General features: G+C 43.6%; 1 protein-coding gene and 1 non-coding gene across 2 annotated transcripts; one reads left to right on the top strand and one right to left on the bottom strand.

Moving 5' to 3' along the window:
* Positions 1-4624: 4624 nt before the first annotated feature.
* On the bottom strand, positions 4625-4686 carry LOC131275392 (U7 small nuclear RNA). Its single transcript, XR_009182856.1, has one exon. It is a non-coding gene; the product is annotated as a U7 small nuclear RNA (small nuclear RNA).
* A 9547-nt stretch (positions 4687-14233) lies between these two features.
* Positions 14234-16147, top strand: LOC139437335 (endogenous retrovirus group K member 8 Gag polyprotein-like). The gene is made up of 2 exons (XM_071211060.1): positions 14234-14939; positions 15252-16147. Exons 1-2 carry the CDS (start codon positions 14234-14236, stop codon positions 16145-16147), a joined length of 1602 nt encoding a protein of 533 aa, XP_071067161.1.
* The last annotated feature ends 866 nt before the right edge of the window (positions 16148-17013 follow it).

Here is a 17013-nt window from a genome sequence, read left to right as displayed (position 1 = left end):
TTCAGTTGAATTTTTCTCATGCTTCTCCATATTTCCACCCCCCTGCAGCAGTGATGTATATCTCCTCTAGATCACAAAGGACACTATGTCCTCTGTACCATCAACCGACGTTCTCATCCACCTCTGTGTTAGTCCCTAGATTATTCCCTAGCTTTCTGTCAATTTGCCTTTATATCCCTAGACTACACTTTTCAGTCACATTCCCATTTATATAACAGATGTTAATCACTATAATGTATTACCATCAGCTATATATGTTTCCACCCTTTTACAGTACAGTTAATTAAACTTCTACATACATTAAATATCAGTAGTCCATGTCAGTTCTGCTCTTATCTCCTTGAAGCATCCACTACCACTACTGAATCTTCAAGATACTTTGCTACATTTTTTTCTAGAAGCTTTATGGTTTTTGCTTTTATATTTAAGGGTTGGTTCTCTTTTGAATTAATTTTTGTATAAGGTGTGAGGTAGGGGTCCTTTTTCTTTCTTCTGGCTATGGATATCCGGTTCTCCCAGGACCATTTGTTGAATGGACTGTTCTTCCTGAACTGGGTGCATCTGACAGGCTTGTCAAAAATCTCTTGACCGTTGATGTGAAGAACTGTGTTCCTTGGGAGAATCAGTCGATCTCAATAGTTTGGGAAGTCTAGTATTCAAGCCCTCAGCATTGTTGCAAGTATCTGTAAATCTGGTCCCTGAAGTAGTGAAGATTGATTGTCACTATGGGCCCTGAGGGGAAGGGGGGAGAGGTATAGAATAGATGGAAGCAGGGTAACTAGGGGGCAACGAAAGTGCTCCACAAGATCATCTAACGATGGATATAGGACATGTTAATGTACAGCAAAAATGTATACAAGTCTATAAACTAAAGTGTAAACCATAATGTAAACATAGGGAAACTAAAAATTTAGAAATTTTACAGTCTAAAATATAAACCGTAATGTAAACCAAAATGGAACCAGGTTTGAAAGCTATGTTTCAAAATCTATACATCAGCTGTAGCAAATGTAACATGAACATGTAAAAATATCATTGCTGGGGAAGGGGAAAAGGGTTTGATATTGAATATATGGGAGTCCCCTCTATTGTGTATGTGAATTACTGTGATCTAAAACTTTTTTGAAGACAGGGTTAAAAAAAAAATTAAAAAAAGAGGAATGAATGTAGACACTGAGGAAGAAATGAAAGAAAGTGCCTTGCCACTGTACATACAGTGCAACACCTATTACAGTGAGGAAAGGCAAAACGTCAAAAACAAAGCTTTATAATATTTTTTATTTTTATTAATACACGTTATTTTTTAATATTTCTAAATTAGTATGTGTATTTCTAATCTTTAAACCCATCACTGTATTTCATTTTCCTATTAATTGCATTTGGCAATATATTATACTTCATTTTTGAAGACATTTTGGACCACAGAGAGTTTCACCTATGGGGAGGGAAGGAGCACTGATGTGGGTTGTTATTGATGTGGGTCACATGATTGGGAAGGTGTTCTCCAGGACATGTATATAGGGGCCATACAAATGTTCTGGTATATGTTGGGTATTTTTATAGTAGTTACAGTTACAAATGGCAACTGAGGGAGTACAGAGTTCCTACTCGGGGGAGTTCTGTAACATTCCCTGATGGAACAACAGTAATCCCCCAAGTGCAACAGCAAAGACCAACAAGGAAGGATGGTCCAACAATGAGCCCTTGATAATGATGACTATGCTTATGAGGCTGTGTGCCTGAGATATGAAGTAGGCCTAGAGCTGCAGGGTGCCTAAGAGTTACCTCTTGAGAGCCTCCATGTTGCTCAAATGTGGCCAATATCTGAACTCAGCACATAAATGCAATACCTTCCCCCCAGCATGGGACATGACTCCCAGGGATGAGCCTCCCGGATGCCGATGGATTATTACCAGTCACCAGCTGGTGATGCAGCTAGAAAGAGACCTTGAATAAAAGGTCAACTCAGACCAGCAGAATATCTCAGCCTACATATAGGATCATGTGTTAAAAACTGCTGTTTTACCTTGAATAAAAGGGGGAAATGGCAAAGAGAAATGAGTATATATGAATGACAGTCTTCAAAAAAGAGTTGGGAGGTCATCAGAGGGGTCCTGCTTATGCACACCTCAGCAGGACCCCTGAAACAGCTTACGGAGATACAACCCTTGGTACTGGTTCTCCTGAAGGCTATGGAGACCCACAGAGTATATGGTCATGGCAGATGGATTTTGAGTTCTGTGCCATGTCAATAGGCCCTACTTTGGAATTTGTGCTCCTGAGAGTGATGGAGCTGGACTCAGATATGACCTGTCTACATATGCCTCTTCTGTCACTTTTACTGAACCTGTGGTTCATATTATGGATGGTGTATACTCCGGGGACTTGAATCTCTGAACTGCCCATGTACCAGCTGGGCCCTGAGCCTCAGCAGAGTTGGCCGTCCCTCCTGTCTGGTTCATTGGACTTACCCAGGTCAGCTAACAGGGAGGTGAAGATGGTCAACCACCACACCAGGGAACGAAGAGTGCCTACAACTGCAAGCAGGAGAATTGCATCCATCAGTTATGAGGAATTTATGCCCCTTCTTTATATAGAGGTAAAGTGGACATCACCATCCCCAGGGTCCACAGAATGGAGGAATAAAGCATGGATTAGAGTGGACTTACTCATATTGTACTTTAAAACTATTGTGACTAGTAATAGAAGAAATTGTATTATTGATGTGAAGAATGTGGCCACAGTAGTTGCTGAGGGCAGGGAGAGGGAAGAAGAGATGTGATGAGGGGGCATTTTTGGGACTTGGGATTTTCTTAAGTGATATTTCAGCATCAGATGTTGGACATTATATATCCTGCCATAATCCCCACTGAATGTACTGGGGGAGAGTGTGAACTACAGGGTAAACTATTATCCACGTGGTGCAGCAGTGCTCCAAAATGCGTTCGCCAAATGCGATGAGTGTGCCACAAAGATCGGGGAGGTTGTTAGTGTGGGAGGAGTGGGGTGGGGGGATGGGGGGGTATATGGGAACCTCTTTTTTTAATAATATAACCTTTTTTGTGATGTATCTTCAGAAAAATACAGATTACAAAAATGATGGAGGTGGGAGTTCGGGACTGGGTTATATGGGCACCTCATGTTTTTTTAACGTAACATTCTGCATCATCTATTAACTTCAATAAAAAGAAATGGGTTTAATAAAATAAAAACTGATGGTTTGCGAAACCATCACTTCATTTCCATTGGTCTGTGTATCTATCTTTATTTCAGTATCATGGTGTTTTCACCAGTATACCTTGGTATTATGATTTAAAGTCCAGAAGTGAGAGTCCTCCAACTTCACTTTTCTTCTTTAAGGTGTTCCTGGTATTAGGACCCCTTAACCTTCCAAATATATTTGGTAATCATACTTTCCAATTATTTTTAAAATGCTTTTGGAAGTTCTATCAGAATTGCATAGACTCTGTATATCAATTTGAGTAGAATTTACATCTTAATGATATTTAGTCTTATAATATGTGATCATGGCATGTTCTTCCAATTATTTACATCTTTTTAAATTTCTTTTAACAATGAGTTGTAGTTTTCTGAATACAAGTGCTTTACGATATTTGTTAAATTGATTCTTAAATACTGGTATTTTCTCTGTCATATTTTATTCTCACCACTCTTTTGACACTCTCGGTTACTTTTTCTTACATACTCTCTATTTCTAGACTCTCTCTCCTGATTTTTCTTTTCAGGCTGTAACATACCCTTTAATATTTCCTGCAAAGCTGGTCTCATGGTTATAAACTCTCTCAATTTCTGTTTATCTGTGAATATTCTAAACTCACCCTCAATTTTGAAAGACAGTCTTACCGGATATAAGATTCTTAACTGGAAATTCTTACCTCCCAGTATCTTAAATATAGCATACCAATGTTGTCTTCTTTTGGTTTTTTAAGAATACCCAGTTTATTAAGGCAAACTTAACTTTATTGTTAAATATGGGGAATGTGGGAAGCACATGTGACTCACGTGATAGGGTCTCTGCCTACCATATGGGAAGTCCCAAGTTTGGTCCCTAGTGTCTCCTGGTGAAAAAGAAGAAGAGAAAGTGTGCCTGTATGGCAAGCCATTGTCCGTGAGCCAAATGTCTGCACTGAGCCAAGTGCCCGTATGGTGAGCTGAGTGCCTTTATGGTGAGCCGAGTGCCCTCATGGTGAGCTGAGTGTCCACATGGCAAACTGAGTCCCCACTTGGTGAGCCAAGTGCACACGTGAGTGCCTGGGTAGCATACTGAATGCCCACACGAGTGCCCGTATGGCGAGCCAGTGCCTGCATGTTGAGCTGAGTGCCCATACAGTGAGTCAGCACCTGTGTGAGTCATGCAGCAAGAAGATGACACATTAAAAAAGAGACAAGGGAAGAGTCAAGGTGAAGCGCAGCGAGAGACCAGGAACTGAGGTAGTAGAATTGACAGGGAACCTCTCTCCACAGTAGAGTTCCCCAGGATGGAATCCTAAAGGAGAAAGATGAGAAGACAAAAAAGAGAAATTGATAAAGAAGATCACACAGCAAATGGACGCAGACAGCAATAACAGTAGGGCAGGCGATGAAAAAAAATATATGGGGAAGTAAGGGTCTTCTAGCAAGAGCCAGAAGACCTACTAAACAAATTCTAAAAGACCTGTAGCACTCCACTCTCTCTTGCCTCCATGGGAACTCTGTTCTTAGTCTTATTGGGTATCCCTTATATATTATGCATTTGTTCTCTTGCTACTCAGAATTCTCTCTTTGTCTTTGGTATTTGACATTATAATTAATGTCTCGGGGTTGTGCTCTTTGAAATTATACATAAGGGAGTGTGTTGTGCTTCTTAGATATGGATATCCATGTCCTTTAATAGGGTTGTGAAATTTTCTACCATTATTTCTTAAAACATTCCTATTGCCCTTTTCCCCTTTTCTCCTTCTTGGGCACCTTTTACACATGTTTGCACGTCTTTTGTTGTCATTTAGTTCCCTGAGACCTTGTTCAATTTTTTCCGTTCTTTCCTCCACTGTTCTTTCTCACTTTTGCTTTCAGAAGCTATTTCTTCAAGCTCACCAGTCCTTTTTTCTGCCTCCTCAAATCTGCTGTTATATGACTCCAGTATTTTTAAAATTTCATTTATTGCACCTTTAATTCCCATAAGATCTCCAGTTTGTGTGTGTGCTTTCGAATTTGTGCTGTTCCAGTGTAATCTTTTTTTAATTTTTTTATTAAATTGTCTTCTTTTTTTAAAAGATACATAGATCACAAAAAATATAAGAGGGTCCCACATACTCTACACCCCATCCCCCCTCTAGTCCCACATCAACAACCTCTTTTATGATTGTCACACATTCATTGCATTTGGTGGCTATATTTTGGAGCACTGCTGCCCTTTATAGATTATAGTTTACATTGTAATTTACACTCTCCCCAGGCCATTCAGTAGGTTATGGTAGGATATATAATGTCCAGCATCTGTCCCTGCAATATCATTTAGGATAACTCCAAGTCCCAAAAATGTCCCCACATCTCATCTCCTCTTCCCTCTTCCTCCCCTCTGCAGCTACCGTGGCCACTTTCTCCAGATCAATGCTCCAGTTTCTACCATTAGTAGTCACAATAGTTCTATAGTAGAATACCTATAAATTCACTGTAATCCATTTTTTATTCCTCCATGCTGTGGACCCTGGTTTGGTGATGTCCACTCCACCTCTATATCGAGAAGGAGCTTAGATCCCACATGGTTGATGGATGTGATTCTCCTGCTTGGAGTTATAGGCACTCTCGGCTCCCTGGTGTGGTGGTTGACCATATTTACCTCCTAGCTGACCTGTGTAGTAAGTCCAACAAACTGGAGAGTAGGATTTGCAGCTCTGCTGAGGCTCAGGGCTAGGCTGGCACATGCCCAGTCCAGAGATTTAAGTTCCTTAGTGTATACCAACCCCAGCCAACCACAGGTTCAGTAAAAGTGATGTAAGGTCACATCTGAGTCCCAATCCATTCGACTCAGAAACACAAATTCCAAAGTAGGGCACATTGGCAAGGCAATGAATATATTAGACTTCATTTTTGCAGTAGTTTTGTACCATAGAGGGGTTCAAGTATGGCAGGCAAGGAGCATCAGTGTTGTCTTAATATACCTAATCTCTTTAGTCATCTCGTTCAATTTGTTAAGGTGATTTGTTTGAACATCTGTGATTAGTTGTCTTAACTCCTTTATGTCATGAGGAGACTTACCTTGTTCCTTTATCTGGGCGATATCTTCCTGTTTCTTTGTATGGATTGCAGTTTTTGTTGGTGTCTTGCCATCTGGCTTACTAGGTGTATTTATTCTGGGTGCAGTTTCTCTCTTTAGTTTAGGGTTTTTTTGCCCTTTCTGCCTTGCCAGTTGTGTAGTAGGAGCCAAGGATATTGTTGGTGTTGAACGCAGTAGAGACTCAAGCTGCCCTTATTTCCCAAGGACTGATGAATCTCCTCCCTTCTTTCTCCTTTGCAGGGTATGGATAGTGCCACAGCTGTGTGGAATGATCCAGGGTGTGCAGACCTAGACTGTAGTCACCTAGAGAGACTGAAGAAGCTTAAAGTCCCTTTCTCCCCTGCATTGGCAGGGATAGAGCTGCAGATGTGGGCAACATGCTATACTGCACATGTTCAAAAATGACCATAGTTGCCCTCGTAGTCTTCCCAGTATTCAGTCTGCCAGCCGAATGTACCTGCAGTTATCCAGAGAGGCTGGTGCAGGACCCTCCAGCTTCCTCCCTGGTAGAGGTGGGGCTGATGCCTAGGCTAGGGCTGCAGGTTGATCTTGGTACAAGAAGCCAGTCCCTACGATCACTATGTTTTTCAGCCAGCCCAGCTTCCCCTCATGCTGGGGGCAAAGTTAAAATGGTGTCTACTGGCCTCTTTCTGACTTGGACAGGTTCAAACTTTACCTGTTCGTAGGGTTTTATTTCAGCCAGCCATATTTACTAATCACTAGCTGCAATCCGTGGCCAACCACCTCTTCCTTCCCTGTTTTTTTGGGAAATGGAGCTTCCAAATCCAGAATAGCTCCTGAGGCAGTCAGAGTAGAATGATTGCAGTCCTCTGAGGCATGGCCTGTATTTTCCTGGAGAGGCTGGTGCAGGGCCCTACAGCATTCTCCCTGCTGGAGGTGGGGCTGGGGCTTAACCTAGAGCTACAACCTGATAAGGATGGAAAGAAGCCTGACCTTACCATCACTGGAATTTTCTCCTTGTGCCAGGGACAGAGTTAAAATAGTGGTTACTAGCCTCTTTCTGACTTGGATAGGTTCAAATTTTAGTCATTCTGAACATTATACTTTAGGCTGCCTAATTTAATTTACTAATCAGTATCTGAAAGCTGGTGCCCAATCTTCTCTTCCTCTGCCATTTTTGGGAAGTGGAACTTCTGATTGCAGCTGAGGAATAGCTCCAAGATGTCTTGTGCTGCCTCTGGAAGATGGGCGCCAGCCTCTGGGGTGTGGAGTGTTCTATTTATATATCTTCTCTGCAGATGGGCAGTGTCCTCCTTCCATGCTTTCAGGAATGTTGCAGGATGCTCTTCTGGTGTTCTGAAGCCTCCAAACAGGTGCTTTAGTGGATAGCTCAGTGTGATTACTAACTGTCCTGTAGCATGAACTGACTCTCGAAACTCCTTCCTCTGGCCACCATCTTGCTGGTTTGTCCTTGAATTTAGATGTTTTATATCTAGGTGTAAAGTTTTCCTTTTACAGCTTTTTGTTGTTTGTTTGTTTTGAACTATCTTTTCTTTCACTCCAAGAAGAGTATTTACCTTTCTCATTGAGCAGAGACTTAATAACTGCTTTGTCTCATCGTTCTTTCTGTGGTTCCTTTGGGGCTGTATCTGCTGATTGTTTTTTTTTCCCCTAGAGAACAGACCAGATTTTTCTAGTTCATTATATGTCATGTATGATATGGCATGATATCCTGGTTGCATGTGCTTGTTATATAGTTGTGAGACTTCTGAAAGATTGACTTTGCTAGTTGGGGCCTCTTGCTATTCCATATGAATTTGAGGATCAACTCTTTTCCATTTCTCCAAAAAAAAAGACTGTCAAGATTTTGAGAAGTATTGCATTTAATCTGTAGATCACTTTAGGTAATATCTTGCCACTTATTAGGTCTTTTTAAATTTCTTTCAGTAGTGTTTTGTAGTTTTCATTGTACAGGTCATTCATCTCTTTGTTTAAATTTATTCTTAGGTATTTTTTCTTCTTTTAGGTGCTTTAGTGAATATAATTGCTTTTTTTAATATATTTTTTATTTTTTTAGGAGATAAATAGATTACACAAAATTTTATACAGAAATATAAGGGGTACCCAAATGCCCCACTCCCCACACCTCCCACCCTTCTCCACATTTAACAACTTCTTTCATTAGTATGGTAAATTCACTGCAGTTGATGAACACATTTGGAGCATTGCCACTAAGCATGGTTTATAGTTTACATTTAGTTTACACTCTCTCCCACTCAATTCTGTAGGTTATGGCAGGGTATTAATGTCCTATATGTGTCATTGCAATGTGATTCAGGACTATTTCATGTCCCAAAAATGACCCCATATTTTATACCACCTTTTCCCTCTCCCTGCCTTCTGCTCCTCTAGTGGCCACTCTTTCCACATCAATGATATAATTTCTTCCATTGCTTGAATACCAGTATGTCTGTAGTAGAATACCAGTAAGTCCCCTCAATTCCATATTTTATTCCCCAATCCTGAGGATTCTGGGATGGGTGATGACCACTCGACCTCTAATTGAGGGGAGGCTTCAATCCTATATGGCCAGTGAACTGGAGAGTAGGTGTTGCAATTAATGGAAATAGTAGGTTTTTTTCTTAATTTTTAAAAAATTTATTGAAGTATATCACTCATACAGAAACATATGTAAACAATAAATGCATATTAATAGTTTTGAGCTTACAAAGCAAACATATATAACATCAGCAAGACTCTTATACCTCACCCTACCACCAATACCTTGCATTCTTGTTAAACATTTTCCAGTAATGATTAAAGGGCAGCATCAAAATATTTCTACTAACCAAAGTATTTTTCCCCCAATCAACCTTATTTTGTTTTCTTTATCTCATTTATGTATGAACATACATAAACAATAAGTGTGTAATAAAAATTGTGAACTTACAAAGCAAACATGCCTAACATCATACGGGATTCCATATATCGGCCCTCCATCAATGCCTTTCATTATTGTGAGACATTTTTTATAGATTATGAAAGAATATCGGGGAAATTTTACTACTAATTATAGTCCTTTTCTTATATTTGGTAGGTTTTCCCCCAACCCACCCTATTATTATTTTTTAATGTATTTCTATGACAGAAGTTGTAAATTTACAGAACAGTTGTGCACATGTGCAGAATTCCCAAACAAATCCCCTCTGTCAACATACCACACTGTGGTGGAATATTGGTTACAGATTATATGATAGTATCATCCAGTTGTTACCATATCCATAGTGTACATAAGGCACATATTTTCCATACTGCACCGTTAACTACACAGTACATCTTTGGCATAAATGCAAGAATATTACATTATTACTGCTAATGATAGTCCACCTGCCACTCCAGTTGTGCTTTTCCCATGTTTGTCCTCTCCCACCATATTGTATATGATCAAATAGTGATGTGCATTTGCTCCTTTTGACAAAGGACACTTGAATCTGTACCATCAACCACAATTCTCATCCACGTCTTGGTTTTCTATGCTATTCAGTTCCTAGGTTATTCTTTAGGCATTTATAAATGTAGACTACCATTTTCAGCTACATCCCCATTTATGAACTGGCTGTTACTAGCTATGTGTTACTATCTACTCTATACATTTCCACACTTTTACAGTAAAGCTAATTAAAACTTCTATATACAGTAAGTATCAGTAGGCCATCTTAGTCCTCCTCTTGTTTCCTTTAAGAAACCACCACCTAGTATTTATAGTAAATATTACCAGAGGAACCATGTAAGATCTAGGAGAATGGATATTAGACTCATGTAAACTCTGTAGAGTTATAACAGTAAGAAAAGGAGAGTACCTATAATGAGACAGTAAACTGAATATGGGGAGGAATATAGTGTGAATTAAAAGGCTAGTGTGTTCAGGAGAGAGGGAAAGAGATAAAGGACAATAATATAAAGAGTGAATATAAGACAGAACAAAGGTATTTGAAATAAAAAGTCAGAAAAATGGGGGCAAACAAAGGGAGGTGTAATGTAAGAGAAACAATAAATGATGGAGGATAGAAAGATGTAGAGGAAAGGGGATGATGTTGGTGGCCAAAATCAATACACACAGAAAAGAGGAAATGGAGGATGAGGAAATACATCAAATGTGAAGTGCTCCCTGCAGAACCTAATATAAAAAAAAATTTAAAGGAAGAGAAAGAAAATAAAAAAAGGGATGGAGGGAGCAAGTAAAAAAAAAAGGGGGGGGGCCTTGGGGGGGATAAAGAGGAAGGAAAAACAAGAAGACAAACCAACAAAATACCAAAGTTTCAAGCAAGGAATCCTCTTTGCAGTTAAATAAAATGCTTGGGAATCCGACATTCCCCTTTTCTCCCTTCCTCACTTCCCTCTCTCCCAAGGCAGCAGGACAGCTGCCAGAGAGGTCCAGTAGGAGATTCAAGTGGGTCCTTGTTGAACTAGCTCAGCACAGAAAACAATGTCTCTTTAATTTCCAGAGAGAGAGCACCCACACCTGACCAGGAACCCCAAGTATGCTACTGGAATATTTTTTGAATGTAACATTTAAAAAAAAAAAAAAGGAAAAAGTATATATATAGGGTTCAGGGAAGCAGCTGTACCGCAATTGATTGGGCTCCTGTCTACCATATGAGAGGCCTTCGGGTTCGCGTCCTGGGGCCTCCTTGTGAAGGCAAGCTGGCCTGCTCCTGTGGAGAGCTGATGGCTGGCACCCACGGAGAGCTGGAGCAGCAAGATGATGCAACAAAGGGAGACTAGCAGCAAATGGACAGAGAGCAGACAGGAAGCAAAATGCAAGGGAGGGGAAATAAATGATAAAAAATACATATATGTACAAAAAAAACCCACCACCTATCACCATGTCTTGCAGATATTTTCCTTCATTTTCTTCTAGAAGCTTTATGGTTTTTGCTTTTACATTTAGGTGTTTTAATCATATTTAGTTAATTTTTGGATCAGGTGTGAAATAGGGATCCTCTTTCTTTCTTTCAGCTATTGATACTCAGTTCTCTCCGTACCATTTGTAGAATGGGCTGTTCTGCCAGAGCTGAGTGGGTTTGACAGGCTAGTCAAAAATCGCTTAACCATACATGTGAGGGTATGTTTCCGAAGCATCAGTTTGGTTCCATTGGCCTATGTGTCTGTCTTTAGGCCAGTACCATGTTGTTTTTACCACCCCAGCTAGGTAAAATGATTCAAAGTCTGGCCATGAGAGTAAGCATCTGGCTTATTAGAGTATTTATTCTGCATGCAGGTTTTCTCTTTAAATTAGGGCTTCCTGCCCTTTCTCCCTTGCTGGTTTTGCAGTAGGAGCCAGGAATGTAGTTGGTGATGTAAGCTGTGGAAGCTCAAGCTTCTCTTATAACACCAAGAACCAGTGAAGCTTCTCAAAACTTTCTCCTTTGCCAGGAATAGGGACCAAGTTACGGGTGTGTGGAATAATCCAAGTCATGCAGGCCTGGACTGTAGTTGCCCAGAGAGCCTGATGAAGCTCATGCCCCTTTCTCCCCTGCGTGGGGCAGGCATGGAGCTGCATGTGTGGGCAGCAATCTATGCATTACGGGCCCAAGATGACCGCAGTTGCCCTAGTATATTCCCAATTCATTCTGTGCCAACCAAAGGTACCTGCAGTTACCTGGATAGGTGGGGCAGTACCACCAGTTGCCACCCTGACAGAGGTGGGACTGAAGCCTAGCCTAGGGCTGCAGGTTGATCTGAGTGAAAAAAACTATTTCATACCTTCACTGTGATTTTCAGTCAGGCTGGTTTCCCCTCATGCTGGGAGCAGAGTCAAAATGGAGGCGGCTGACCTCTGTCTGACTTGGCAGGTTGATACTTTAGCTGTTCTTAATATTATACTTTAGCCCACCGAATTTACTCATCAATAGCTGATGTTAGTGCAAAACTGTCTCTTCCTTTCCCGGTTTTGGGAAGTGGAGCTTTTGATACTAGCCGTGGAATAGGTTTGGAGGTGGCTTGTGCCTCCAGTGGACGATTGGCACCAGCCTCCGTGATGTGGAGTGCTCTATTTAAGAATCTTTTCTGCAGAGGGGCAGTCTCCTCCCTCCATTCCTTCCAAAGATGTTGCAGGATGTTCTTCTCGTCTCCTGGAACCCCCAAACAGGTGCTTTAGATAGCTGTGTGATTACTAACTGCCCTTAGCAGGAGCTGACTCTTGGAGCTTCTTACTCTGCCGCCATCCTGCTGGTTGTCCTTGAATTAGATATTTTATACCTAGGTCTAAGGTTTCCTTTTATATCTTTTTTGTTTTTTGTTTCTTTGTTGTGAACTGTCTCTTCTTTCATTCCAAGAGTATTTACCTTTCTCATTGAGCAGAGATTTAATAACTGTTTTGTCTGATAATTCCTTCTATGGTTCTTTTGGGACTGATCTGCTTGATTGTTTTTTCCGCTGGAGAATAGATGAGATTTTTCTAGTTCTTTATATGGTATGTTATACAATTTGGGATGATATTCTGGTTGCATGTGCTTATTATATATTTACAAACTTCCGAAAGATTGTTTTGACTAGTTGTGGCCTCTTGGTATTCCATATGAATTTGAGGATCGACTTTTTTCATTTCTACAAAAAAAAATGCAGAAATTTTGATAGCTATCGTATTTAATCTGTAGATCATTTTAGGAAATAATGGTATTGTAACAATATTAAATGTGAAATGTGGACACATTATATCCTGACATTTATTTAAGTCTTTAATTTCTTTCTGTAGTGTTTCGCAGTTTTCATTGTATAGTTCATTCTTTTAATTTAAATTTATTTTCAGGTTTTTTTTCTTTTAGATGCTATAGCGAATGTAATTAAAAATATTTTTTTCAAAATGCTTAGGTTTCACAAAATGTTTAAAAATATAAGGAATTCCCAAATGCCCCATTCCCCACACCTCACTCCCTTCCCCACAATAACAACTTCTTTTATTAATGTTGCACATTCATTGAAATTGATGAACACATTTGGAGCTTTGCCACTAAGCATGGATTATAGTTCATATTGTAGTTTACAGTCAATTCTGTAGGTGGTGAATGGTACATAATGGCTTGTATTTGTCATTGCAGTGTCATTTAGGACAACTCCACGTCCCCAAAATGTCCCCATATTGTACCTCTTTTTCCTTCTCCCTGCCTTCAGCACTTCCAGTAGCCACTACCTCCACATCAATGATATAATTTCTTTCACTGCTAGAAGACCATTAAGTCTATAGCAGAATACCAGTAAGTCCTCTCTGTTCCATATTTTATTCACCAGTCCTGAGCGTTCTGGGGTGATGATACATATTTCATCTCTAATTGAGAGGTGGCTTCAGTCCTATATGGGTGATGGATGGAACTGTGATGCTTGCAGTTGTAGACTCTCAGTTCCTCTGAGTGGTAGTTGTCCATCCTCACCTCACTGTTGTCCAGGGTGAGGCCAGTGAACTGGACAGAAGATGTTGCAACTAATGGAATTGGTTTTTAATGCCCATTTCAGATTTGTTACTGCCTCCCTCCACCCCTCCTCCCAGCCGTTGTTATCTTCCCCCTCCAGCCGTTGCTGTCCTTTCCGCCAGTCCCGCCCACTCCCACCTATTCACTACCACCCCGTAGCTAGCCCGCCCTAGCTCCAACCCCTCCCTCTACCCAACCCTATATAACCAAGTGTACTTCCGCAATAAAGCAGACCTGTTCTTGCGCTCAAGCGGTCTCTGTGGTTTTTCCCCAACCGCGCATCCCCCATGCCTGGAGAACCGGTGCTCCCTCTTGGGGCACCCCCCGCCGGTGGTTTGGCAGGAGCAAGCCCCCCCAACTCTTGGGCCTGAGCGAGGACGAAACCCTCACGTTTAGCTACAACTGGCGCCCAACGTGGAAGCTCCTCCCCCGGCCCCTCTCTGCTGCTGCTGCTGCTGTGAATCGGACGGCCCATCCTCGTTCTCCAGGTAGGGACCCCTCGCCGTCGTCCTGTCTCTATTTCAACATGGGCGCCTCTCTATCTACGCATCAGGCGCCGCAAGTCAGGGCCTTCGCCACCCTGCTCGACACCAATGGAGTCCGCATTTCCCTGCGGCAACTCCAAAAATACTGGGACCTTCTGCTCCCCTTTAATCCGTGGCTCGCCACTTGCCAACTCTGGAGCCCGGACACATACTCACGACTCATAGATCGAGTCGCCTCTGCAATGGAGCATGAAAAACGCTCCTTCCCACCAGGCCTCTTACCCGTTCTTGTCGCCATCCGCGCCTGTCTCCTCGGTGCCCCATCCGAGACTATTCATGAGGCTTCTCCCAAGCAGCCTCTAGACTGTGATCCCAATGAGTCCACCGACACTGACTCTCTGTCTGACCAACTTGCGGCCGCCCTCGAGCGTGAGCCCCCCCGTCCGAGCTCCCCGCGGCACACAGAGACCGCTCCTGCGGCTCCCCAAAATGGCGAACTTCCACCTTCTTCCTCCACCTCTGCCCAAAATGGCGCACTTCCGGCTTCTTCTTCACCGGGCCCAGAGCCCGCCGGCGGGAACAAAGGCGCTTCTTCCCGCCTTTACCCGCCTCTTCCTGCCCTGTCAGCATCCGGCTCCACCCCGGAAACTGTATGGTCGCCATCTTCCGCCAAACCGGAAGCTTCCCCCGCACCATTTTGTTCACAACCGGATGCAGTTACTCCACCATCTTGGCCGGCGCCCGGAGGTGACGCAGTTACTCCGCCATCTCGGCCGGCGCCTGGAAGTGACGCAGTTACTCCGCCATCTTGGCCGGCGCCCGGAAGTGACGCGGCCACCCCGCCATCTTAGCCCAGAAGTGCCCCGCCTCCATTTTGTTGTCGTCGAAATGCTGCCCGGCCGCCATTTTCTCACTTATTTTCCACTTATCCCTCGCCACCACCGTATGGCAGTAGCCCTCCACCTACTCCTAGCGGGGCACCCTCTCATACCCCCCAGCTTTACCCACTAAATCTGCAGCCTACACCGCAACAACCTCAAACTTGGCTGCCCTTCACAGTGGAAGAAGTTAAGACCCTCCGCAAAGCTGTTAAAGAACATAGAGTCGGCAGCCCTTATGTGACGCAGCTCCTTGAAGAGCTGGCAACTCAACTCGTTCTCCCATACGACTGGATTTCCCTAGCCCGTACCATCTTAACGCCAGGTCAATTTCTTGAATGGCGAGCTCACTACCAAGCAGCCGTTGACCAGCAGGTAGTAGAAAATGCCCAAGCTGGCGTCTTAGATCCACCTGATGCGTATACGGGGATCAACAACTACGCGGACCCTCGTCCATATCTACACATTGACCCAGGATTTTGGCACCGGGTAAAATTCCTCGTCCACCGGTCCTTTTCTCTGGTCTCCACCAAGCAGCCCACCAAGCTCGCACAACTGCTTCAAGACTCCAATGAAACTTTCCCAGCATTCGTCGCCCACGTCCTGGAAGCTTGCCAGCGAAAAATTTCTAGTGAAGACGCTCAGTTCGCACTCGCCAAAGAGCTCATCATAGATGGATGCCTTGCGCCCTTCCGGGCTGTGGTCCTCCCCATACGTGATAAAGATATCCACGAATGGGTTCTCGCCTGCCACGACATTGACCCACAAGTCAAAACGCTCACTGCTGCCTTTGCTTCTGCCATGGCCGTTTCATCTACTCCCACCTCCGTCTGCTTTCGGTGCGGTCAGTCCGGCCATTTCGTCCGCGAGTGCCCTCAGCCAGGCCCAGCACCCTGCTCCGCCCTGCCACCGCGAAGACCGAGAGGCCCTTCTACGCCGTGTCCATGCTGTGGAAAAGGATATCACTGGGCTCGTGACTGCCGTGCCATCCAAAACTACCAGCAGCCTTTAAACTCCCAGCGGGGCAGGCCTCAGCCCCACCCGCAAGAGGTCCTCGAGAAGACTCCCAAGCCATAATGTGGACAATGCCCATCACACGCCACCAGAGACCCTCATTAGAGCTTAAAATCAATGGACAATGGCTCGATGGGCTTCTGGACTCTGGTGCTGAAGTCTCCTGTGTTCCCTTTGAGATCGCCGCGTTCAATCACTGGCCCCTCGAAACTGGCCCTCAAGTCATCGGCGCCACAGGAGCCGCTACCTCCTGGAAAACATCCCAGCCTCTGCACTGGAGTGACCGAGAAGGCCACGAAGGTCAAATTTGCCCACTCGTCCTCTCGTCAGTCCAGACGATCTTATGGGGGAGAGATGTCCTCAGCCAGTTAAAAGCCCAAATCACCACAGAAGCCTTCTCAGCCGCGCTGCCCCCCCCCCGCTAGGGGCCACTGCTCCCATCTCAAAACCTGACCCTATCCCTCTGGAATGGGACACAGAGGAGCCCATCTGGGTCGAGCAGTGGCCCTTGCCAGCTCACAAGCTACAGGCTCTCTCTGCCCTCGTCGAAGAGCAGCTACAAGCGGGGCATATTGTGCCATCCACCAGTCCCTATAATTCACCAATCTTCGTCATTAACAAGAAAAACACAGGCAAGTTCCGCCTTCTCCACGACCTCCGAGAGATCAACAAGCATATTAAGGCAATGGGATCGCCTCAGCCAGGATGCCCGCATCCCACCGCAGTCCCCCAACATTTTCATGCAGCAACCATCGACATCAAAGACTGCTTTTTCTCTATCCCTCTCCATCCCCAGGACTGTCCAAGGTTTGCGTTCACAGTTCCGCACATCAACAACCAAGGTGCAGCGCAGCGATTTCAATGGAAGGTGTTACCTCAAGGCATGCGCAACAGCCCTACTATATGCCAATTGTATGTCAACCATGCCG

Source organism: Dasypus novemcinctus, chromosome 22, assembly GCF_030445035.2.
Source record: "Dasypus novemcinctus isolate mDasNov1 chromosome 22, mDasNov1.1.hap2, whole genome shotgun sequence".
NCBI classification, from domain to species: Eukaryota; Metazoa; Chordata; class Mammalia; order Cingulata; family Dasypodidae; genus Dasypus; species Dasypus novemcinctus.
The sequence above is the reverse complement of the archived record's forward strand: the minus strand, read 5'-3'. Positions and strand labels throughout refer to the sequence as shown.